The sequence below is a fragment of the Phodopus roborovskii genome, unplaced genomic scaffold (assembly GCF_943737965.1).
Source record: "Phodopus roborovskii unplaced genomic scaffold, PHOROB, whole genome shotgun sequence".
Taxonomy (NCBI): domain Eukaryota; kingdom Metazoa; phylum Chordata; class Mammalia; order Rodentia; family Cricetidae; genus Phodopus; species Phodopus roborovskii.
Window position 1 is genome coordinate 6,545,765 of NW_026126566.1, and position 26,049 is coordinate 6,571,813.

The following is a 26,049-nucleotide window of genomic DNA, read 5'->3' on the forward strand; positions in this document are numbered from 1 at the left end:
TAAAAGTCCAAGTTCAAGCTGGCCTTAAGTTTGGCAGTCCTCCTCCCCAGCCACCAGGCCTGGCTTGCTAAGTCACTTTAGGTTTCTGTTCTACTCCTTCTCCATCCCCCCAACTCCCGTAGTTCTCTGGTTCCAAGCATCTTTCCTGCTGCGGTACACAGTATACAGGTCATGGGTTAACCACCCTCACCACCATTTCATCCTGGGAGGATGGGACCACCAGACAATGAGGGCCAATAAAAAGTGAAACAGGATTGACATCCATCCCACCTCAGCTCATTATGAGAGAGGACCCTTTCCCGACTCTGAACTTCAGTTGTGTTTCATGTTGATTCTGCCTTTACCTCCAAGCGTCTTCATTTCTTCTCTCTAAGTGTTCTGTGAACTCCCTGAGTTAGACAGTGTCTTCGTTTTGTAGACTCCCCTCCAGGGTTGGCTGTGTCAGAGAGGTGGGCATGTGAGGAGACCCAGCCAAGTGGCAGCACCCACATGGTTTCCCCTGGAGCACTGGGAGGTGCTGGGGGAGCAATCTGGGAGAATAATCTGGGAGAATCTACAAGCAGAACAGGCAGGCACGGAAGCAGGCAAAGCAGGCTTGGTTTTTTGGTAGCCATGACGTGCCTCTGGCTGACCAGAGTCCAGGCTAGTCACAGGGGAGTACAGGAGAGGAGAATCCAAGCTGATGCTGGAACAGATTGACCCTGTACAACCAGAATTCCACCACTGTGAACTAAGCTATGGTTTCCTGACTTCTTGAATGCCGAAGAGCCCTGGACACCCCAGGAATTAGAAGACTAAAGGATGAAGGTCTGGTCCCACTCAGGATCCTTGAAAGGATGTGTAGATAAATATTTATAACACAAAGTCTGTTCTCTGGACCTTGTCTAAGGACGTGGCTCTTTGGCTAATGTTTGGTGCATTCACATGGTGGGTCAGTCATTGTCTCCAAAACTTTCCAGACTGAAAGCTACCTCTTGAATAACAGATCCCCATATTCTCCTTTGTCCTGCCCCTAACAAACCCATTCTATTTTTTGCCTATAGATTTGACTACTCTATGTATTTCAAATAAATGAAATCATATAATCATATAGTATCTGCCCATTTGTGACTGGTTGGTTGCCTGTAGCGTGTCTTGAGGATTTATTCATGTTATAGCATGTGTCCAAATTCTCTGCCTTTTTGAGGCTGAATAATATTCCATTGAAGATACAGTTCACATTTAGTTTATTCATTCATGGTGGATATTGAGCTGTCTTCCTTCACCTTTAAACTATTGTAAGTAATTTCAAATAGTGTAGATAATGATCATGGGTATACCATATTTGTTCAGGTTCTTGAATTCAATTATTTTGGATGAGAGTATTAAAGTTAGACGTCCTTAAAGATTAGTTGCTGATGAATTTACCTTTCTCTACTGAGGACTTGACTTTCAGACAAAAAGCCAGCTTTACTCACTTCTAAATTTAGACTGCAGCATACCCATGAGTATTCACCTCAGTGTCACACTGCACTTGATACTTGACCAGCTTTCCTAACAGGCTCCAGCTGTAGTTGAACATATCACCTTCCATGGAGAGCTCTTGAGTTAGTGATTTCCTTGCAACTGTGGGGGTGCCCTTGACATTCAGTGGGCAGCCTTGGGCTAGACAGAACCCCGCTTGTGTTTTTGGGCTTGTCCCTAGAAACAGCTCCATTTCAGACTTGAACCCATGGGCTGCTGAAGCCACCCTTCCCTGGATCTCAGGTCCTATGGGGGCAGTGTCTGACAAGGAACTCAGAATCCAGTTAGGATCTACGAAGAAGACATCTCAGATAGTTCTGTGTTCTTGTGTTCCCATGACAAGAGTAAGAAGGAAAACATCCCCAGAGGTAGTCTGCATTATTCCAGCTCAGTGTGTTCCTGCAGTGTGTTCCAAGTGCTGTGCAGCTTGGATGGCCTGGAGTCTGTCCATTCTCATCTGGATGCTCACTTGAGCCCTCTCCGCCTCAGCGCTCAGCTGAGGCTGGTTTTGCATGATTGCAAGTGAGAGTGCCTGTTGGAGTCTCAGGCCCCCAGAGAGCCTTGATGGGCTAGAGACTCCGCCCAGGGGGAAGGCTACTCCCAGAGGGAAGACTCTGTGGGGGGGGGGGGGGGACTCCGCCCAGGGGGAAGGCTCCTCTGGGAGATGCCATATCTTAGGTGCAGAGCAGAGGAGGAGCCTCCTTCCTGACTCTTGGCACATGGCTTCTGGGACAGAGGGAGAATAACCAGGTAGTATTTTGTTGACAAGACAGTCTCATCTTGGGCAGTCATTACAAAGCACCAATCTCAATTCTGAGAGGTGACAAGGACAATTGAAGTTAGAAGGAGGGCTGAACCTAGAGCCTGAACTTGGGAAGGAAGGGGTGTCCAGTAGGCCTGAGCTAGATAAGGAATCTATCAGCTGTGACCTGGATTATGCCCACTGTTGTCTTGAGTTTGTCTTGAATGCTAGAGGACAATCAGATATCTCTCAGGATCAGAGGTCTCACAGGGGTGGAGGATAAGAAGGTGACCCAACCTTGAACTGAGTCTTGGGCATCAACTTGGGCAGAGCCAGCTAATGAATCGGGCAGCCGATTTGGGAGCTGACTTAGAGTGGGGTACTTTCTGCCATGAGCCCTGCTGGCCATTCCCTTGACATGGAGAGGAGAAAGAGTTATTCAAAGGGTATGTGGCCCAACCAGTTCCTGGGGGTGGATGGGCATGTTTGCTCACAGGTGTTACTGCCCCTTCTGGATCTTTGACAGGCCGAGGCCTAGCAGGTGGTCTAGGCAGGTGCAGGTGAAACCCAGGGAGGAGCAGGGCTCCTACTGGGGTGTGCAGGATATCCAGGCCTTCAGTGGTTGATGCATTTTTTTTACTGAGTATAGACCTGTCAGTATGGCTGTAGCTGTCGGTGTCCCTGGACTATAATACCACCCCTCCCCCATGCCTTTCTCCCAATGGGTCCTGAGTTTCAGGCTCAGTGTGTAAGCTCTCCTCCACTGCCCTTAGAAGTACTCTGATGGGGCCTTGCCTGAGCTTCTGAGAGCTGGGCTTCCCAAAGCTGTGGCCTGGACTCCAGTTATATTGAGGCCAAGGGAAAACTGACAGGGACTGTGTGGATGTGTGTGTGTGTGTTTGTGAGTTGGAGTGACCTTGATTTCAAGGTCACCCCAAGCTAACATCCTCCCATTCTTCTCCCATCCCAAGCATCTCCTAGCACTGACCTTCATTCTTTCTTTCCTCACAGTGCCACAGGCTTCCCTCACACAAGAGCTGTCCATTCCTTCTGGAACAGAGTCCAAGGGAGCCCCTCTTTATTCTTACCCAGATCTGCCTATAAGAGGCCTACTCTTGCATCGTGTGGTGGCACATGGCTGTCATCCCAGGAGGGGACCTGCCTGAAAGCTCATAGGGAATACCAGTGATAGCTCAGTGTTGTTTACCGAGTGATTCACAGTAGGCTAGCGCTGCCCTGACACACATGGCCTCTTAAGCTCCCCAACAAGTCTCTGGGCCACACAACACCATCATCACCCTCTCCTACAGCAGAGGAAACAAGGCTAAGAGGGATTGTCACCTGCCCAAGTTTACTGAATTTGATGTTTTATTAAAATCACTATTCTGAAATCTTGAATGTAGTTCCTCCCACAAAATTGAGACATGATGTCTTCAGGCTTATGACCGGGGCTGAGGACATCTGTTGTCTTTGCTTTTTGTTGTTGTGGTAAAGACCATGATCAAATGCAGCTGAGTGAGGAAAGGGTTGTCTTCTGCATCCTCACCACAGTGCCTCACTTAGGGAAGCCAAAGCAGGAACTCCAGCAGAGGCCCTAGCCTAATGCTGCTCCTCTTGGCTTGTTCTCTATGGCTCACTCAGCCTGCTTTCTTACACATTTCAGGACCACCTGGCCAGGAAGGGCACCGCCCACAGTGGGCTGGGGCCCCCACATCAATCATCAGTCTAGAAAACAGCCCACAGACCTGCCGATAGCCCAGGCAATTCCTCAACTGAGGCCTCCTCTTCCTGGATGGCTCTTAACTTGTGTCAAGTTGCCAAAAACAATCAGCACAACATCCCTTTAGGATACCCAGGAAAACCAAAGCACCCCTTTCCATATGTTCCTTATCACCCATCAGTACAGACTAATGTGACCTCTAACAACATGGAGGTCTCTCCCTCCAAACAATCAGGCATCTGGTTCTGTAGCACCCCACACCAGCCGGGCATCCCCTCATCTCCTTCTCAGTTGTCCACCCAGAATGGCGTTGAACCCCATAGGCTGAAGACTCTGTCTCTTAAGTGTGCCCTCTTCTAGACGCCTGTCTTGCTTGCTGATTTATTGTAAAAGCCAGTACAGAAGTCATGAATGAAGCGCTATATAACATACAAGAGGGCAGAAGGTGGCATTTCTGTGCCCTCTCCAGGGCTGACACTTCCAGGAACTGCCATGAGTTTAGGACTGCCCTTTGGAACATTTTATGGAGATACTGCACAGGCTGCCACCTAGCTGTGATTGGACTAATGGGTCAGATAGGACACAAACAGTGCAGGGAAACCCAGCATGGCCTCCTGGGAATGAGGAGGGTCTTCTCACCTATTTAAGCGAGGCCAGAGAGTTCACTTTTGTTTTGCTTTTGAGACAGGGTGTCATTATGTAGCTCTGTAGTTCTGTCCTGGAACTCACTATGTAGACCAGGTTGACTTCAGACTCACAAGTGTGTGGCACCATGCCCAGCCCTTAGGGTAGTGTGTGTGTGTGTGTGTGTGTGTGTGTGTGTGTGTGTGTGTGTGTGTGTGTGTATAAAACGTTATTCTATGTGCATTGGTATAAAGATGTCAGGTTCCCCTGAAACTGGAGTTACAGGCAGTTATGAGCTACCACGTGGGTGCTGGGAATTTAACCGGGGTCCTCTGGAAGAATAGCCAGTACTCTTTAACTACTGAGACATCTCTCCAGCCCTGGAAGTTCTTTTCTTGTAGCCAGTTCTAAGACAGAAAGGCAGGGAAGGCTTAGTTTTGTAAACCCGCTTTAGGAAGAGAAGTCCTAGTTTCTGTGGCTTGCCTCTGGAAGAAGTTAGGAGCCAGGGACTGTGGGGCAAACTAAATAATGGAATATCATATCCTTCCATATATAGTTGTCACAAAAGAAGGGTTTCTTCTGATATATATATATATATATATATGTGCATAGGGGTTTTGCCTGCATGTATGTCTGTGAGAATGTCAGATCCTTTGGAACTGGAGTTACAGACAGCTGTGAGCTGCCATGTGGGTGCTGGGATGTAAACCCAGGTCCTTTGGAAGAGTGGCCAGGGCTATTAACCGCCATTACTCCAGCTCCTCCTTTTCTGTTTTTATCTGAACTTCCGTCACAGTCTTGGCAGAACCTATTGCCCCTTTCACCCACCATACTAACTTCCTGCTGTACCTCAAACTCCTGAGGTAAGGAGAAAGGCCGGAGAGATAAGACAGAGGGACCCTGAAAACATAGTTAGGGGGCTGTGTTTTGCATATTGCGGCTGGGTCCTAGGGTATACTGTTTCAGACCTGTGCTCACAGAGCTGGGCTGGGCCATGGGGGAATGTGCTAACACATACATTGCAGGGCACAGCTGTGAGCCATGCCGGCTCCTGTCTGGCAGGCTTTGCCTTTGATCTCTGAGATAGTCCCCCAGCACCGGCTGCCTCAGATCAGTCCCCTTCACCAGGCTTTCAAAGACCAGCAATCTGCAGAGTTCCAGAGCTGGAAACAATTTTATCACACGAACTTCACACTTCTCTTTGGATTATTCCCACCTGGTACTTGCTTTATACTGCAAGAGTTAGGTTCCCTGACTCTTACTGGTCCAGCTTTCTGTGATCACTACAAGGCCTCCCCTAGGGGCTGTGCTCTTGTCATGCTAGTAAGCAGCCGGCCTGGGGGCAGATAGGTCAAATCCAGGTCTTTCAAATGCAAGGGCGGGCACTTGGCTCTGAGGTATCGGAGGCCCTACAAACATAGGATCCACCGAGTCTGAATAGTTCAGGCAGCAAAGGACAAAGTGCTGTGACAGGGAGCCATTCCTGAGCAAAGGTGTGATGTGGTTGGTGGTTAAGTGTGGAACAGTAAAAAGGTGCTGCGGGTTAGTGGGTTAGTGGGGACACTGGCATGGAGATGCTGACTTTGAACAAAAACAATGTAACTTTATCTGAAGTAGTTTCTTTCCTCATAAAATTGGACCACAATATGCTGGCTATCTGTGAGTGTGCATGGGCGTGGGCCCAGTGATGGTGATGGTAAATTATGAAGGCCATGTCTGGGAGACTAGGCAGGTGTGCTAACTAAAAGGCTTCAGTCCTGTATCCTGGTGTTCCAGATATCAGAGGGCCACCTAGAAGGAGTGGCAAGAGAAGATATGTGCAGCGGATAAGCATATCCTCAGCGTTGGTGGAGGGGAGTGAGTAGGCTCCCGAGTTTTACTGATAAGGTGCCCTAAGGAAACAGGCCGCAGCAGCAGAGATCAATGGTAACTGGGGTTGAGACGCAGGGACTCTACGAAGGATGGGAAAAGGACATAAGTGGCATGCTGAGGTGAGCAGAGAAGGGGAATTGGGGACCTGGACTCCTCCTGGGTGTTCACAGCAGACACTGTTCCCTGTGACTTCTTCTCCGAGACCAGCTCAGCTGAGTCCTCAGCTCCCTGGGAAAAGAGAGTAAGGCTGGCACTGCTATGCTATACGTTGAGTGCTGCTCAGACAGCAAGGAGGGTTCCATAGCAAACCATGGCATGTCAGCGTTGCATGTGTACTCACAGGGGTGCAGCTGGAGGAATGACACAGTGCCTGGATGCTCACCCTCTAGGCCCTGAGCTTAAGGGGAGGGCTGGTAACTGACCTGGCTTCTCCTGCCCGGCCTAAGCCCTCAGCAAGGTCTGAGGCTTTTGGGTGGGTGGGTGGATGGATGGATGGATGGATGGATGGATGGATGGATGGATGGATGGATGGGAGCAGAGCCTGCCAGTGTGGCTGTGAGGGGGTCATAGATCGGGTGGAGTCGGGCCAAGTGGAACATGTAATTACAGTGACTTGGAAGCAGTCCATGTCAGGGCCACCGAGACAATTCGTCCAGGTCAGCTAGAACCAGAACTAGCACTTGCAGAGAGGACAGCCAAAGTCAGTTACCTTCCTGCTGGAGTGGGGCCCTCTCTGCTTCCCTCCTCTCTTCCGCTTGAGGGAGAGGAGCATCTTCTAGAATCAAGTAAGCCTAGATTTAAGAAAAGTGGACAGCGTGAAGTGAAAACCTCTATTCTTCCCCATACCTGACATTTAGGCTTCTTACACTGTCTCAGAAGCCTGGATAACCCTTTCCATATACATAACATAAAAGCATTACTCTATCCCTCTCTTCCCTACACTCTTGGCCACATGAAGACCCAGCTCTCTTTAAAGGCTGGTATTCTACTCTATGCTGTTTTCCTTTAGGTGATTGGACTCTAGGCTAAATTCTAGCAGTAGTTGTTTTGTTTTGTTTTTGTTTGGTTTTTTTTTTCTTAGCCAAAGCAGTTGTATTGCACCCCTACCCACTTCCCTTCCCAGATGTGCCGTGCCCCCTGCAAAGATGTATGGCAGTGTCACGGTGATGGTGGTGACAGGGTACTTGTGAGGGTTAAATGAGAGTGGGTAAAGCTTCCTAAAGCCACATGCATCGGGCTTAGGACAAAGGCTGCAAATTAACTGGGTCACTCCAGACGACATCAAATGAGGGGCTGGGTGGGGTTCAGAACTTTGGGAAAGTGAGGTGACTGGAAACAGCGGTCTGACAGCTTCTGATGAGTGCCAGACCCTGGAGTGACCCTGTCCTGCCCTCCTGGAGCTGACAGTCTTGTGTGTGAGTCTTACAGAGTGGTAAGTGCTACCAGACCACCACTGCTCCAAGCCCCTTCTTAACTGGTCTTTCTCTCCCCCCCCCCCGCCTGCCCCCTCCCAGTGTACATTTTGGAACGGGAAAGGAAGATGGACACGGCTGGCGGCTGTCAGGCAGTTCTGGCTGCATGCTGGGCTGCCCTCTGCTGCTGCTGCCTCCTGGACAGTTTGGACTGAGCAGCCAAGATCCAGTTCTCCCTGCAGCTGCTGCTCCTGTTCCTGGAATAAACAACTTGTGTTACACAAGTTCATTTTTTTTTCTTTCTTTGGAAAAAAGAATTTAATCTGCTTTGCAGACTTTAAAATTTTAGCACCTGTAAATGGGTGTAAAATAGTACTTCTCTTTTGCCTTCCAGATTACCATTGACCTTGAACAAATACTACACACACACACACACACACACACGTACGTATATATGTGTGTATGTTTATATGTGTGTGTATATACATATATACACACATACATATATAATATTATATATTTGTTTGTACATTTACTTTTGTGGAGGGCAGAGACTTTCAGGAGTTGGAGTTGGTTCCCTCCGTTCACCATTGTGGATCCCAGGAGCTGAACTTGGCAGTATGTGCCTGGGCCCACTGAGCCATCTCTTTGGCTCCCTGTGCATATTCTCAAGCAATTTTTTTTTCCTGTTAATTGTCTTTTCCTTCTGATTTTTAGAGAAGCCTTGTTTTGTTTGCAGGGGGAGACATTTGAGATAGGATCTCACTGTGTAGCTCCAGCTGTCCTGGGACTCACTCTGTAGACCAGGCTGACCTCAGACTCACAGAGATCCATCTGCCTCTCCCTTCCCAGTACTGGGATTAAAGGTGTGTGCCACTATGTCCAGCTGATAAATCTCTCTTTTGTTTTTCTCTGTGCAGCTTTGGAGCCTGTCCTGGAACTAGCTTTGTAGACCAGGGTGGCCTCAAACTCACAGAGATCCTTCTATCTGCTTGTCTCTGCCTCCTGAGTGCTGGGATTAAAGGCATACTTCACCACTGGAAATCTCTTTTTGATACATGAATTCTTGCCTGGTTTATAAGCTTGCAGGCTTACAAATGTCTTCTATGGGGTTCTTTTAAGTTTTTATAGTGTACCTTTAGGTGTTATTTTGGTTTATTTAACTTTGTGTGTGTGCATGTGAATCTGTGGAGGCCAGAGGAAAGCCTCCTGTGTCTTTCTCTATAATTCTCCTCCTATTTCTTTGAGATAGGGATCTCCCTGCACCTGAGCCAGTGTTTGGGGTTTGGTGTTGGTTTTGTTTCTGAGTTGGAAGCCAGTAGGTCCCAGGGATACTGTTTCTGTGCCCTGAGCAGTGATGGGCACAGACATGCATGGGAAGCAGGACTTGAACTTGGGTGCTGGGATCTGAACTCTGGTCCTCACGCATAATGAGCACACTTGACCAACAGCTGAGCATCTCTCCTGTCCTCTTCACATAGAGCCTTTAGTCCATCTGGAGTGTTGTTGTTTCTTCATTTCTCACTGTGTAGTCAAGCTGGCCTCAGCTCTACTGTTTCCCACCTCAGCCTCTCAAGCACTGATTACAAGCATGTGACTCCATCCCCAGCCTAAGTTTATGATCTGGAGGATAGAGTTCTCACTTCTTGTTTTGATAGTTCCAGCTCTGGTTTTGGTTAGGTTGTTGGGTAGAAAAAAACAGACCCTGACTCAGTCTCTTCTACATGCTGTCACAACAGAGGTCACTTCTGACACTAGATGTGGGAGGTTTCCAGGCACCAAGCAGCAGTGTACGTAGCAGAGGCAGATACCAGCCCAGTGTCCTCAGTTCATTCTGATGATGGCTGCCGGGAGATGGCATTAGATCCACCAGTGGGGGTGGGGGGGGTCTCATAGCAGGTGCCAGGCACAAGCCTCAGGAAGCTTCGCTGGTGCTGGTGATACACAGCACTCCCAGAGCCCTTGCTTAAATGGCCCACCGAGCTCAGCAATCCTGAGGGAGTGGAGGAGGGGTGCTGAGCCTTTGTGCCTTTCTCTGGGTTCATTATCCTTTGGAGCCTCTACATATTGAGTTTTCTGAACCCTGTTTTAGGTTTTCCTGGAGATGTCGTTATAGAGGAGGCTCTGTGTAGCACAGGCAGCCATGTAGGGAAGGGGTCTGATGTGATACCCACAGACCGAGTGGGGAAACCCAGCCTGTCCGGCCCAGTTGTTCATGGCCTCTCCGTGCAGAATTCCTTCCTTTCTAATTATTACTCAGACAAGGCCAGCCATAGGATTCTCCATGGCCAGCTCTGGGTGGTGAGGTGGGGTGGGGGATAAGCTTTCCTGACCAGACTTGAAGAGAAGTTGCAGTGTCTGTGCTGTCTTGAGAAGAAGTTATAAGCTACAGGCAAAGCATGTTCTATAAATATCATAGCTATCCCTTCCACATTAATTTGAAATGAGATTTTCCACCTACCAAGTTCCCATGTATAAATGGTATGGTGTCTGCTTCACTGGCTCTTTTTAATTCTTTAACTGGAAGAAAATAGGAACCTGATCGAGATCCTATACTATATCAGTATGGAATAGATCTATTGTAGGTCTTCTGTTTAGTTGTTTTTCTTATCTGTTTTGAGACAGATGTAGACCTGATTGTTTTGGGACTTGCTATGTAGATCAGGCTGGCTTAGAACTCACAGAGATCCACCTGCTGCTGCTCCTGAGTGCTGGGATTAAAAGTGTGCACTACCATGCCCAGTATTAAAAAAGTTTAAAAAGAAAAATGATCTTATGTGTTACTGTTTTGCCTGAACTTACATATAGGCAACCATGTGCATGCCTGTATCCACAGAGGTCAGACAAGATCTTCATGACTCCTGAAACTGGAGTTATAGATGGCTGTGAGCCACCATGTGGGTGCTGGGAACTGAACCTGGGTCCTCTGTGAGAGCAAGGTCTCTTAACCACTGCATCATCACCCAGCCTGTGTTTGCTGGAGAGAATTTCATATAACCCAGCTACTCTTGGCTGTGATGGAACCAAGGGTAACCAAGAACCCCTGATACCCTGCCTCTGCCCCAAATGCTGGGATTATAGATCATGTCTACCATTTTATTCTAGCAGTACATTACACAGCAAAAGCTTTTAATTTTGATAAAATTCAGCTTACTTATTTTCTTTCATATATAATGCTAAACTAACCTCAGGTAATGAGGATTTTTTTCTCCTAAAAATTTCCTATTATATATTTAGATTCATGGTCCATTTAAGGTTAATTTTTTTTTGTCTTTTTTCTTTTTTGAGACAGGGTTTCTCTGTGTCACCCTGGCTGACCTGGGAATGATTTTGTAGATCAGGCTGGCCTCCAACAGAGATACACCTGCTTCTGTCTCAAGAGTGACAGGATTAAAGGCATGTGCCACCACCATCCAGCTAAGGTTAAATTTTAAAAATGTAATGTTTTAGTTCTGGGGATGGGAACAGGTGTGGTATTCATGTCTTTAATCACAGTACTCAGGAGGCAGAGGCAGGTGAATCTTCTAGGGCAGCCTAGACTACAGAGTTCCAAAATAGCCAAAGCTACTCAAATAAATAAATAAATAAAACAAAACAGAAAAAAAAAAAAAAACCCTGTATCAATCAATCAGTCAATCAATCAGTGATAGCTTAGAATTGTTTGGTTTTCTACATTCTAGTTCTCAGCATTCTTTATGAAAAAATTCCTCTTCCTCGGAGTCTGCTATGCATATTTGTGAGCCAGCTAGCCAAGTTCATGCCAGTCTTTTTCTGTTCTCTTTGTTCTATTCCCTTGATCTGTGGAGACAGATAGCATTCACCAGTACAGTTAAGTGCCTTGACTACTATAACTCTATAGGGAACCCTGTTTTAATTATCACGATTCTCTTGCTTCTCCTTGCATTTTATCTATGTCTTGTGATTTTGATTGAAATTGGGTTAAATCTAGGTCATGGTGGAGCCTGATCTATCTTACTAATTTACTTAAGACAGATGGTCTTACTATGTAGCCCTGGCTGAGAACCCAGCCCAGCAGGTATTTAAATGGATCTTTCACCTGTTTTATATGAAACAGGCAACTTGCTGTGTGCGGTGCCTGGAGTTAAAGCCCTGTCTGATAACATGTGCTGGGACCGGCAGCACATAAGTTGCAGAGTCAAGCAGACTTTCCGGTCTTTGCTTTGTCAGGACGCAGGGTCGTGCAGTAGGCATCAACAGGCTGGATTTTAACAGACACAGTCACAATTCTTTCTCTAAAACCTGCATTAGAGCCAGGTGTGGTGGTGCACACCTTAGTCCCAGCGCTTGGGAAACAGGCAGGAGGATTTCTGTGAGTTCAAGACCAGTTTGGTTTATATAGTGAGTGGCAGACTAGTTAGGGCTATACAGATCCTGTTTCAAAAAACACAAAATTCTTGCATTAGGATCTATTTGTAATGAGACGTTGATCCTCTGCTGCCTGCTGTGATGTTATCCATGGTTTTCAGCACTAGACAAACTGTCTTCTTCTCCAGTGCACTTTGGAGCCTCCCATACTTGTTGTCCCCTCCCCACTTGGTCCTCAGTGACATCGTCCAATTCCCACCATTTCCTTCAGTCTGGCTGAGCGTCAGTTGTGGTCCAGAAGGCACTGAGGAGTTGCTGTTCTACCCTCAGCCCCCTTCCCTGAAGTCTTCTGGCTGACCTCAGGATCAAAGGAAGCTGGGTTTCTGTCTCACTAAATTGAAGCATTATCTGCTAAGGGTCTCTTCCCTTTGGGGCTATGGGTGCTCAGCCAAGGTCTGGAGCAGGAAGCAGCCATTTGAGATTCTCTTTGTGACTTGTTTCCTTCTTTCAACAACATGGGAAATTCTCTCAGACTTACAAAAGCAAAAGGAATTCTTTGTTTTACTTAAGTCAAAGTGTGAGTCTTTCATTTTGAACACATCTAGATAGAGCCCCAGGCAGCTGGTGCACAGGGTGTGGCACAGTTGAGAGCTCTACTGTGGTGTTTGCTTCAGAATTTTCGAGGCCAAGATGCCTCAATGCACTGGAGGGCCTGCCACTCTCCAGTATCTCTGGCCAAACAGTGTACTGTCTACCAAATCAAGAAAGCCACACTGGGCTGGCAAGACTGCTCAGTGGGAAATGGTGCTTGCTGCTAAGACTACTAATCTGAGTTTGATCCTCAGGATCCATGTGGTGGAAAGAGAGGTCCTACAGATTGTCCTCTAACCTATACACACACACACACACACACACACACGCACGCACGCACGCACGCACGCACGCACGCGCGCGTGCCTGCATCACATTCCCAAAATTTAAAAATGTAATGAAGATAATTTAAAAAAGAAAGACACTCCATGAAAGGTGCTTGAGAAAATACTTGGGAAACTCAGGGAGGCTTTCTTTATGTCTGTACATTGAGAGCCTTTATTTTTGACTTGTTACCTTTTCTTCAGCAGCATCTTGCTGTGTTATCCTGGGCAGTATGCAGTACTTTCCACAAGCCCGTCTTCTTGTTCATGGTAGAGCAGGCAGAGGCTTTCCAGAGAGGAACCCAGCTACAGGAGAGTATGCCTGGGGCCTCAACTCAGCCCTCTCAAGTCCCCAACTCCCGGCAAGTCCTTTCGTCTTCTCTGTTTAGTAAGCACTTGGGATGATGCTCCAGGGCTTGCTGGAAGATTTTACATTCTTAGACTACTCACATTTGATCAACCTTCCTCTGCCTTCCCTTTTAAAAACATGGCTCAGGCCGGGCATTGGTGCCACATACTGTTAATCCCAGCACTCGGGAGGCAGAGGCAGGTGTATCTGTGAATTTGAGGCCAGCCAGGTCTACAGAGCTAGTTCCAGGACAGCCTCCAAAGCAATACAGAGAAACCCTGTCTTGAACCCTCCTCAAAAAAAAAAAAAAAAAAAAAAAAAAACCAAACAAACAAACAAAAAACAAACATGGCTCAGTTGGTAAAGTGCTTGCCATGCAAGCATGAAGTCCATGGTTCTGTTCCCAGCACCCAAAAAGCTGGGTGTGGTGGCATTCAGCTTTATTCTAAACCCAGCACTGGGGAGGAGGTGGATGAGGAGGACCTCTATAGAGTTCATTGCCCAGACCATCTGGTCTAGTTGATGAGCTTCAGGCAATGGTGCTTGCCATGCAAGCACAAAGAGCTGAGTTTGGTAGCTCTCAATTTCTTCTTTCCAGGGATGCTGGGGGTGGAGCTCAGGTCCCTACAATTGTGTGACCAGCACTTCCCGAACTGAGCCGACCCCCTACCCTTAAATGTTGGTTGTCTAGTTTCCTGTGTGCTAGGGATAATTGTAGACAGTCTACGCAGGGAAATGTTCCGTGGCTATGTGAAGTTCTCCTTCCTTTTATCCAAGGAAGTATGTGTCCAGGTATTTCATCCTCTCTAGTCCCTGCAGGGTCCCACCAGCTAAAGCTGTATGTACCTGCCTGCTGCCCTGGCCTGCCACACAAAGGGTGATAGCAGGTCATCTGTGTGTTCCCTCCAACACACACACTCGCTTCGTCTTGTGCCTAGAGTACTTTGTCACCCTTTAATAAAATGGACCCACACTTACAAACACATCTTAGTATAGGTCAATAGAAGCCCCTCCCCTCACAGAATAAGAAAACCCGAATTGTCATGACTAGTCCCATTGGATGTCACCTAATTGTCCTGTGATGTCCTTCCTTTTCGTCCCAATGCCAGGTCTCAGCAAACTCTGTACTCATTTTGTTCATAATGCCCTTCATATGTGTTACTTTCTGATTTGTGAAGTCAGAGCTGTGACTTGTTCCATATTATTAGTGAGTCATTGGCAGAGTCAGGATTGGAATTGGAGCCTGTGTACATAATCACTTGTTTCAGAACACGAAGCAATGAGGAGTCAGGCAGCTGAGGAAGAGCTAAAGGAGATCTGGAGGGCCAGCGGGGCACCCACTCACCAGGCGTGTAGGACCTTTACCGTCGCAGTCATCACTGGAGTAGGCCCTTTTCAGGAATGGGCCTCTTTGACTCCAGAGCACATTCTGGAGCAGATGAGCGAGATCCTGACCTCCATGCTGACCCTTTGTTGGCCTCAGAGGAACAATAGGCACAGGAAGGAGACGGCTTTCTCCTGTCACAAGAGCCATATTCTATGGCACATGTAGCCAGACTTTTTGTCTTCTGAGATAAGCCACCCTGATGTGCAGAGCCAGGAGGTCTAGGAGGCAGTAGGGTGGAATGAACAGCCAAGGATCTGCCTTCACTCACTATGGAGTCAGATTGCTTGCTGGACACTCGGAGTCCGTGTCACTGGCCGAGGTGATCTCAGATCCACACATCACCCGCATCTCTGCCTCAGAGGCTCACAGCTGCCTGAGACTCTGTAGGCAGCCCTGTCTTCCAGCTTGGCTAGAGGATTGCAGTGCAGTCCTACATACTAGGCCAGCACTGTTTGTACAGATGCACTCAGTTGTGGTTTAGGGTTTTGAATAGGGCCACATTGTGTAGCCTTGAGTGCTGCCACTTTGCTTTCAGTTTTGTTTATCCAAAAGTGATGCCATCTGGAGTTCTGCTCACAGCGTTGGGGGAGGACTGCTCACTAGCAAGGTGACCTTGTGACAGCCTTGGGCAAAGGTGGGATTGCTTTGGGGCTCATCTGGATGGCCCTGGGGTTCACTAGGTTTGTTTCTTCAGCGTCTCAGATAGGGTGGTGGCAGCTGTATTCATTGAGACTAGGGACAGGACCCATACCCAAGTCAGCACCTCTTACCTTTCCCAAATCAGTCCATGAACACTGGCCTCACATGGAAGCAAGTGGCTGGGAGTCAGAGGCCTCCCAGATCAGTGGGAGCTGCCGTCCGGCTCCCAGTCTGTTCTACCTCAGTATCTTGTGACACTGAGAAGGGTAGCAGTGTAGGAGACCTAGTTTCTCCTGACTCGGTTTCATAGAAAAGACCAGAACTGAAGCTTTGAGGGTGTTGGGCTGGGAACAGCCAGGCTCAGCAGGCAAAGGTAGCTGTGGCCACAGAACCTGGCTGGGGCCGTGCCAAGTCCTGACAGCCCTATATCCTATGGGAGAGGAAGAAGGGTGTGAAAGGTCTCCTAGCCCCGCCCCCCCATCCTCAGCCTTTGGAGTCCAGCTGAGCCCTGGAGGATGAAGCTGGGTCTGTCCCCACCATTCCTATGCACACTCCCACCTCCCCCACATACTTGCCGCTTAGGGACTAAGCAGGTGCCTGTGAGCATCTCAGCAACAGGGCACCTTTGTGCTCACAGCAATGATGTCACTGGCATGCATACCCTCCAGAAGGTGAGGCAGATCAGCTCTATGTCCTCCCCTGCCCGCACGAGGGGAGCAAGCCATCCTGTGCTGTCTTAAGGTTCTATTTATAAATGAAAATGTTTCAGATTTCCCCTTTTACTTGCCTCTTGGTCTACGCAGTAGAAAGGCATTCTGGCCTCTTCTGTCACCTCTGGAAGGCTAGGCTAGTTAGCTGCCTTCTGTTTGTCTAGATGCCTCCTGTATGGAGATGACAACCGAGACTACACCAGTGTGGTCCCTACAATTGAGGACACCCCCACCCCAAGCCTGTCATTGGTCTGGGACATGACACTTCAAGGTGTAGTAGTGTCACTTGTTGAAGGTCCTTGTTCCTTGGAGAAGTGGCCCACAGTGTCGGAACTCTGAGCGCCTGTCCTCGGCACAGTCTGTCCAGCGTACACAAGCGTACATGAGGACAGCAGCAGCAGCAGCCCAGAGTCTCTAATGAATCATTCAGAAGGCCAGCTCAGAGCAAGTGAAGTTTCAGATGTCAGGCAATCACCTGAGAAGACCTCTGCTCACATTCTCGTGACTCATTCCTGCCCTGTCCCACCTGTCCATCGCTTGCCCTCCTAAATGACAACTATGAGGTGGTAGGCTAGCCTGGGACCAAGGACTTCTGGTGTGGTGTGTGTGTCAGGGATTGGTGAGCAGACACTTGGTCACAGGACACTGTGCCTCCTAGCATGGCCTGTTTACCTTTCTTCTAGCATAAGAGCAAGAAGTGGGTGCCTGCCCTTCCTTTAGCAGTCGGAGTCTTCCCGCACTTGCTCTGCACCCAGGGCTTCTGGGGCCACTCTGACCATTCTGACCTTGCCGGGCCTTTAGGCCACCCCACTGCCAGTTTTTGCATTTGCACCCAGATTGTGAAGGTCTAGGTCCCTGAGTAGACCCCACACCAGGCTGAGGCTAAGAAAACTGGCAGGTGGTTTAAGGGGGAGGGAGGGTCACCCCAGCCTGGTCATTAGAAATAGAGCCCCTGCAGACCCTTCTTGCCTGGGACCCGTAGAGGCCCCTACTAATGGTTGATCTCAGTCCCTAGTCATTAGTGCTTTGGTTGATGTGAATGTTAAGCACAGGACCCAGGAACTGGCCTATGTCTCACGTCTGGCCACAGGAGGGCGCTTGATGTCCAGGGATGATCTCAAACTGAGCAAGCTCTACAGTTGAGAACCTTTCCAGGCCAGGTACAGCCTGCTCCCATTCCTACCCAGTGCTTTTCACACCCAGCCCCCCACTTTCTTTCTTTCTTTCTTTCTTTCTTTCTTTCTTTCTTTCTTTCTTTCTTTCTTTCTTTCTTAAGAAAGAGGGACACACACAATCTCAAAGAGCTAGCACAACTTACAAAGATACTCAGCAGGACGCACACTCTGCTTTGGCTCTAGAAAGCATCCATCTGACCTGGTGTGGACACTGGCTGGAGCCATCTCTGCTGCTGCTGCTGCAGCGCTTGCCAGGTCCCCAGCTCAGCTTCAGTAAGTCCCCATGAGCACAGAACACAAGACTGACTCGATACCGGGAAGGTGGGAGAATTCTGAGGCAGATTCCCTCACAGAGGTGACAGGGACAGTGGACAGAAGGCCTTGCTAGTCAGGCACGGGAGACACCTCTGGAAATGCAAGGCCTTCCCCTCTAGGAGGCACTGCTGGAAGATTTACCATCTTCAGGCCCGAAGCCATGCAGGCATCTGGAAGGACTTCCTTCAGACTTGTTCTGGGGCCCACTTCTGCTTTGGTTCACTTGAAAACAAGAAAGCAGTGGGTAGGAAAGCTCGGGGTTCAATGGTTCTCACAGGAGAGAAGGTCCTATGCCTGGTGCCCCCCGCCGGTCCCTCAAAGAGGTAGAGGGTTGGATGACACTGTATGATATGCTTTCGACTAAGTCTTGGCATTGTGAGCAACCACCCAATGGATGGTATGGTAGCTTACCTGGAGAGTGTGGGGCCGAGTGATCTAGCATCAAATCTGTGCCACTCTCTCCTATACCAGCTCCAGTGGCCAGAGTATAAAAACAGAAAATACAAAGCTAGAACTTGAAGGCCAGCTGCTGGAGAACTGGTCCAATTCATCAATCTACATATTCCTTGTTTTGTAAGTCTGAAGTCCTTACCGCTTATGGATTTGATAACTTCTGAGATTAAAGAAGTAGCTGCCACCTGCTACCCACCATTTAGAATAGGCCCCTAAGGGAAGAGATACTGGGATGTACACAGTATAGGCTTGGATTTCCCACTCCATTCTGAAGGCCTCCAGCCGCCTGCCCCACTTGACCTGGCTGCCCTTCCTGCTTGCTTTAGTCTAGTTTGCTACTTAGCACTCAAGTTTTGTTTTTAATCCCCAATTCCTTTAAGGCACAGATATGAATTCTGCTGGTTAGCCAAATCTAAAGGAATGACCCTCCCCACAACTTCGTGTCTTATCAGCTTCGAGGACCCATGTGCTTCACTGCCTTGGCTTAGGGTCATTCTGTAGTGTCCCTGGTGTTCATTCCTAGGAGGAAGAATGTTGTCCTCTTGAGTGTTGGAAGGCAGGAAAGGAGCGGAGGAGCCCAGTCACCCTTTATGCACCCTTGGCAAGGGCAGGAGAAGCATACTGCAGACCTCTCTGCTCTGGTGCTGGAGGTAACTGCAGGGCCTAAGGTTTATGCCCAGTCCTTCTCACTCTCCCTTTCCTTCTGTCTCCTGTCTCCAGTGTATGTAGTGGAAGACCAAAGAAGAGACGACCTGGGCACATCCACCTGCCTCACGGCCTGCTGGACTGCTCTCTGTTGCTGCTGCCTTTGGGACATGCTCACCTGATGAACCCAGCTCTCCCGCTTGGCTGCTCTGTGCCACCTCCCATCTCTTCTGATTGCTGTAATAAGTGGCTAGCTCTGCGCAGACAGACACCTCTACCTTCAGTCTACAGAGTTTTAGATTAGTAAGGGTTACTGCTGTTTAATTCAGTGACTTGATCTTTTTAATGTTCAAAAGTCATTTCTTACTGATCCTTAACAAATGTGCTAAATAATTTTACTTTTTTTGGCCAAAGGCTTAGTTATGAAATATATATTTATAATGTTTAAATTATACACTCAAGGTAATGGCAATATGTGACACACCCCTAGATTTCTCTGCTCACACCCTGTATGTTTCAATAAATCTGTCCAAAACCTGCTGTCTGAATTTATTCCATAAAATTTAAACCACCCTGGGGCTGAACTCTGTCGTATCCCATCCACCAGAGCTTGTACGAGGTGAGCAGGTCAGCTGTGACCACTGTCCATCCACAAAGAGGAACTTTTCTTCCATCTACCTCTTCAAAGACGGCTTAGATAGGTGTGCTCACCAACACAGTTCAGACTCTCCTTTGCCTAGGCCTTGGGAAAGGGACTTCTGGGTGACTGGCTGGCTGCCCAAGGCTGCTCTCCAGGAGTCCGCAGTCAGTCACACCCTGCTTCCACACCCTCTTAAACTAGTTAACTAACCTGTTCATCTCAATTTGGCCACAGGGTGTCGCTAAGCTGTAAAAAAAAAAAAAAAAAAACAAGTTTCCTTGGCTTCAGAGCACCAGGGCAGCTGGGAGCACGTAGCAGGAGGGTGGGAAGCAGGGTGGGGTGGAGGGGAGATGTGCTTCCAGCACTTAGGAAGTGAAGGTTACCTTTGGCTAAACAGTGAGTATGACGCTAGACTGGGTGAGATAAGACCACATCTCAGAGAAACAACCCACAAGTTTATATCTTTATATACTGGATCAATACTCCCAATTTATTGAGGCATGAAGCCCACCACCAAATAGTAACACCGGCCTGGACTCTGTAATCCCGAGCCCCCGAGTGGCCAAGTGCGGGGCAATAGGAAAGGATGAGTTTTGAATGTTTACTGTTTTTGTTCTAAATATTTAAGTTTACACATATATAATTTTTAGTAACTGTTGTGTTTAACTGACCTGCAATAAAATTCCTCAAAACTAGACAGTGAATGAGCTGTCCTGAGAATGTGTAAGCCATTTCCCCAACAACCTTCCCCTCCCTCCCCCATACGCCCCCCCACTGGCACTGGCCCACCATGGCCAGACAAGAGACAGAGCCTTGGAGATGCTGCTTGCTATTGAACTTGGTCTGGGAATTTGAGGAGAAAACAGGACTGTTCATCTATTAGCTTTCTCCTTCCTCCTATGCACTACATAGAGGCCCATAAGCTACCTGTCAAAGCACCAGAAAGGGAAGAGAAAAGGGACAAGAGCTGAGGAAGACACTTGCCTCTCATTCTCCTCAGCCAGAGAAAAGCAGATGTCACAGAGCAAGATGTAGTAGCCTTTTATTGGTCTAACCCACATGCCTATCGACATGCTTGGGCAGCCTTCTCCACCTGCCCTCTAGTCTTCCCTCTATTGACAGCTCCTGGCTTGCCCTCACAGAAAGCAGTGTCCTGGGCAGGAGGGGCAGATATTCAGGCCAGGCCTGAAGGGGGCTCAAGGTGCAGAGGGAGGCCAGCACCCTGCACAGCCCCTGCCTGACAGGATGGAGGGGATCAGGAGGGGAGGACTTTGCCAGAGCTCCTACTGCGCCCTCCGTGCCATCAGCATCTCTCGGATGTTGTCTTCAGCTTCCTTGACACTCCTCTCCAGGTAGGACTTCCTCTGCTGTAATATGAGAAAGAAGGATCAGGACCAGAGTGAGCAGGCATGGCCATTACAGCCACAGTTCTGCTATCCTCCTTGGACAGGGATGCCAGAAGCATGCTGCCAAATAAAAGGCAGATAAGCTCACCTGCCCACCACACTCCCCTCAGGCAGCACAAGGACCTCCTGTCCTGGTACAAAACACACAGGTCCTATAGAGGGCAGGCCACCGCACCCTTCCCCCAAAAGGAAGTACACGAGGTTACATCGGATGAAGGCCAGAAAATTCCACGACAAAGCTCCTACCCCACAATGGGCTGTCTCCTCTGAGGGTTTTCCATGGCCTGAGCCAGACATCCATAGCCCCTGGTGTGTAGGGCAGACAGTGTGCATGCACTGTCCGGTGAGCCCAGAGCAGCCGACTGCAGAGCTCAGACAGGCAGATGAGTCAGGGTGCAATCTGCTTTTCTAATGAATCTGCTGCCACCACAATCCAGAGCAATGACACACGGTTTAGTAAAGCAGGCTATGGAAGCTCACCTTCTGTCCCATCTGGGTCCTGAATTTAAAAATCTCAACTTCAACAAAAAAACATAATGAATTTGAGAAGACACATCAGGACTGGGACCACAAAGATTAGTCAAAGGAAATGATGTGTGGACATTATTTGCCCTGTGCTCATTCCAAAAATATGGTGACTTTACCACAGGCTCCCGCCCTGGGAACAAAGTTGTGACTGTGTTCCCACTCAGCAGACATGAAAGTGCCCATTAGAGGAATAGTATACATGTCTCCAAAGAATACTCAGAACCATCCCCTTCCAGGGCACAGAGACTGAGGGAGCCACACTGGGGTTTGGTGCTACTAGTGCCCTCCTTTCTGCCTTCACTACTTCACCCAAAGTGCCTATATGACCCAAGGAAAGCCTAAGGCAAAGGCGAGTGGGCCAACATCACCCGGCGACAGAGCCTGGCTCCCTTAGGAACCGAAGGTGCAGACTGGGAAGGAGCAAGTCTACAAGGCAGTCGTTAGCATCACACCTCTGATGCAGTCTGCAGGTCTGCCTTAAAACTTCTCCCACGTGGCCAGATAACTATGGAACAATGCATTCCAAGGCTCGCTCTGCAGAAGCAACAAATCTATCTGTACCATGTACCACTCCTGTGTGAGTCTGTCTCCAGCCTGACCTCCCATCCAGTCAAATCTCTTGGGCAGGAAAAGCCCAGGCCCCTGACTCATCTCCCATCTGCCAACTTGCACCCACTTCCTTACAACACCAGGAACACCATAAACACCATCAGGGCTGTGACAATTTAGCAGCCCCAAATGTGTACTGTTGCTAAGGAATTTTGCTAAGTACACTGTTAACCCTGATACAGACTATCACTGTGATAGAGTGGGGATTGAACTTCCTTTGATAAACAACCCTTAGAGTTCATTTTTGCGTTTAAGAGACACACACTGATAACTGCTGGCTCATCACTGAAGAATGTGCCCACACAGGAGAGCCAGTCACAGTGCCACATAGCACCTAGGCACCTTGGACCTAGCCTCATGCGAAGCGCAAACAGCTGGTAGGGAAAGCAGGACTCTCCCTGCCACAGCTAGCACTTAGGGACCTGGGTCTGTAGCCTTTGCTCAGATAAACTGAGGTCACAGATGGCAAAACCATAAATGTAGATCACAAGGGCCGTTTCATCCTGCCCAGGCTTCTGAAAAAATGCAGGTTATAATCCTCAGAATTAACACTTTTATCCCATAGCATATTTTCCTTCATCTTTTTAAAAGATAATGTAAATAAGCTTATCTTCAGTTAGATCTCATTGTCTGGTTAGTTTTTGTTGTTTCTTTTCTTTTCTTTCTTTTTTTTTTTTTTAACTTCTTTTTTGAGACAGAGTTTCTTTGTATAGCCCTGGCTGTCCTGGAACTCAATCTGCAGACCAGGCTGGCCTCAAACTCACAGAGATTCACCTGCCTCTGCCTCCCAATTTCTGGGATTAAAGGTGTACTCCACCACTGCCCTGATTTTTGTTTTTAGAGGCAGGATCTCCCTATATAACCAGGGCTATCCTGGTACTTAGTATAAAGCCTAGGCTGGCTCTGAATTTATAGTAATCTTCCTGCCTCAGTCTTGTAAGTGCTGATATTACAAGTGGGTACCATCAAACCCAGCCCTTTAAATCTTCAGTTTAAATAAATTTAACGGACAATTGTATAAACAAACAAACCACTAATCCAATAGTTCCTATCCAGATCCAAAAAATGAAGGAAGCAAGACTTAGCTAACCATTTCTCCTTGACTCTCTGCAGTTTATTCCTAAAAGGATCAGCAAGTCAGCTCCATTCCTGAATTGGTTCTGACCTTGCAAACACAGATGCTGTGCATGGTCCTTGAGTCTGCCACACCTTGCTAGGCCTGTCTCACAAGTATCCAGAACCTTCATGAAGTGGCCCCTCTGAAATGTTTTTCTTCAGTTCCTGACCTCTAAGTTGTGGCCGGGTTCCTCCTCTTCTCTAAAACTTTCCATCTTAGAAGAAAAGGCAAAGCTATTCTGTCTGTGGGCTGCTAAATCCAAACAGCACAGTGGCTTTTAAACACAAGTGTTCTGCAGGCTGGGGCCAAAAACAAGGCAGATTAAGATCTGGTTGGCATTGTCTGGCCCACAGACAGTACCTCCTAACAGTGTGCAAGTGGGCTCCTTGGTCTCTTATAAGGTCACTAATCCCATCCAAAGGGTTCTACCCCCTTGACCTAATCACTTCCCAAACACAGCTCCTCCAGGCCTTTCTCAAGTGTCACCTTATCTGAGAAGGAAATATCCAGTGGGCATAACCGTAGCTCTGTCGTGCCTGGGTCCTAGAGTCTAGAAGGATGGCTGGTGCACAGCAGCAGCTCCTGCTGGTTGAATGAGGTCATTCACTAGGAGAATGAGCATCTTGGGAGTACTGGAACACTCACTGTTCCTTGTTCCCCTTCCATGTTCAATAAATGGGGAAGGCAGAAAGTGACTGTCCCTCACAATGGCTTTCCTGTTTGCGCTCTGGCCCCTAACCTTCTGCCCATATATATATATACATACACACACACACACACACACACACATATATATATATATATACACACACACACATATATATACATACATATACATACACACACACACACACACACACACACACACACACACACACACACACAACTAACTCTTTACTGATGCCAAAAGGGACACCAGAGCCTTGATCTCACAATCACAGCAGGCCCGTAGGTTTTAGCAGGTCATTGCTATAGCTATAAAACAAACCTTTTCAAGTTCCCGGTTGCAGACTCTGGGGCCAGCCTGGGAGCTTCTGTGAACTGCACTGGGACAACGGTCCCTGGGAACCTACACCTTCCAGCAGCAGTCCTAGGAAAGGCATGTGCTGTCCTCACAGCAGCTGCCTCCTGCCTGTGGCAGTTCCCCTCAGAACCCCTTCCCTAGTTCCATCAAGCCATAGAGCTGTGGGCACAGCAACGTTCTTACGGGACCTTCTTTTGATAAGAATCTCTGAGACTTCCTGTGGGGCTCCTCGCATGGCCAGGGCAGTTGACATTGCTGGGACAGCCTGAAGCTGGCTTTGCAGTCTCATCAGAGAGATAAGATTCAAATACCCAGGACTCTCCCAACATGACACAATCTCTCAGACAAATTCTGAGGTTTCTCTTTCTTAGAAACTTGATCCCTGTCTTCTAAATCGGTACTTCTTCCCTTCCCATTTGTCTTGCCTTAGGTATAAAAAAGCCTAGGCTGTCTTTGAACTCAAAATCCTCCTGCCTCAACCTCCCAAACACTGGGAATACAGGTGTGCACCACCACACCATCTATTGTGAGTTCTACTCTCTGATGCTCTACTCTTACTAGGGTTTCCACATGTCCCCTCAATATGCCTCTCAAAATTTCCCTCAGCCACAAACTCTTAAATGCTAAAGTAGACCTGAACTGGAGATGAGGGGGAAGGGAGGCAGAGGCAGAGTCGGCCTCTGGCTAGCCCTGTGCCTCCCATCCAGGCTGCAGAGGCAGCCGACAGGGTTGTCTTGGCGCTCTTCTGCCTGAGGTATTGTGTAAATCCGTGTCCTCAGAGGCCCGCTGACCTGCGTCTACCTAACCCAGCCATATACTTTTTCCTTATGGTGAATCCCAGCTTCCAGATTCTCTAAACCCCTGCCAGCTTCAACGTTTCCTACTAAGCAGAAAACTGAAGGCAAAGGCTATCTTCTCATCTGTCCCTTGACACCCCAGATTAAAAACCTAAGAAACAAGTATGGTGGCTAATGCCTATAAACTCAGCGCTCAATTGTGACTTAAAAAGAAAAGGAACAGAGACAAGGTTGGTGAAGTTTGGATTCTCGGTGTGCTAGCGTGTGCCTATGATCCTTGTACAGAGGAAGAGACAGGAGTACCCTTGGTCCCCTGGCCATCTGGTCTACACAGATCAACAAGCTGCCAGGTTCACTGAGAGACCCTGCTTCAAAGGGTAAGGTGGAGAAGAACTAATGAAGATCCCCAATGACCTCTGGCACACGCACGCGCGCGCGCGCACACACACACACACACACACACACAAACCGGCACACAAACAGCCCACAGATTTTCGACTACTCAGTCTTCAGAAGTATAGCTGGTCAGAGGGCAGCAGTGCCCACCATAATGAAGCTAGAAAAGGCCAAGATGAGCTACAGGTAAGGGAGTGTATCTTGGCAGACAGGAAGTCAGAGACAAAACAAGAGGCTTCCATAGCCAGAGGAGCACGAGCATCTCTGGGACAGCAAGGGTGTCCATAACCTGAACTGATGAAGAGAGCACCACAAAGATGGGCAAGTCAGGATTTGATGTGAGAAGACAGGTACTGACCACTCAAGATGCCAGGACCCACAGTGACTGCACAATGGCAGCACTGAAGGGCAAGCAGTGGGTACAGCACGTGCACCTCATACAAACTACGTTAGGGACAGAGGCCATTCTGCTGAAGGACAGGAGCCCCTAACTTGTTCAGTAAACACAGACTGTAGTGCCCCTGCAGAGCTGACCATGCTCGCATGGGGGTCATACATGCCCCAAGCCACCTGGATCCTCTGCTCCCTGTCCAACTCAGTCCTCACCACAAAGGACTATACTGCCCTAGCACGTCACAGCAGAAATGCAGTGGGGAGAAAGCTTTCTTCTTCCAAACCAGTGGCTTGGTTGTCTCCCTTATTCCCCTGAGGCCATGTGGCCTATATACCGCTACCTTTCCTAACAT

General features: G+C 48.4%; 1 protein-coding gene across 2 annotated transcripts in view; it reads right to left on the bottom strand.

The window, feature by feature from the left end:
- Pfdn1 (prefoldin subunit 1) overlaps positions 1 to 26,049 on the bottom strand; it is a 757,967-nt gene that overhangs the window by 686,637 nt on the left and 45,281 nt on the right. For both annotated transcript variants that reach the window (XM_051202405.1, XM_051202404.1), the window contains exon 4: positions 20,710 to 20,793. In XM_051202405.1, the coding sequence (XP_051058362.1) occupies positions 20,710 to 20,793 (84 nt within the window). The remainder of the gene's footprint in view (positions 1 to 20,709; positions 20,794 to 26,049) is intronic.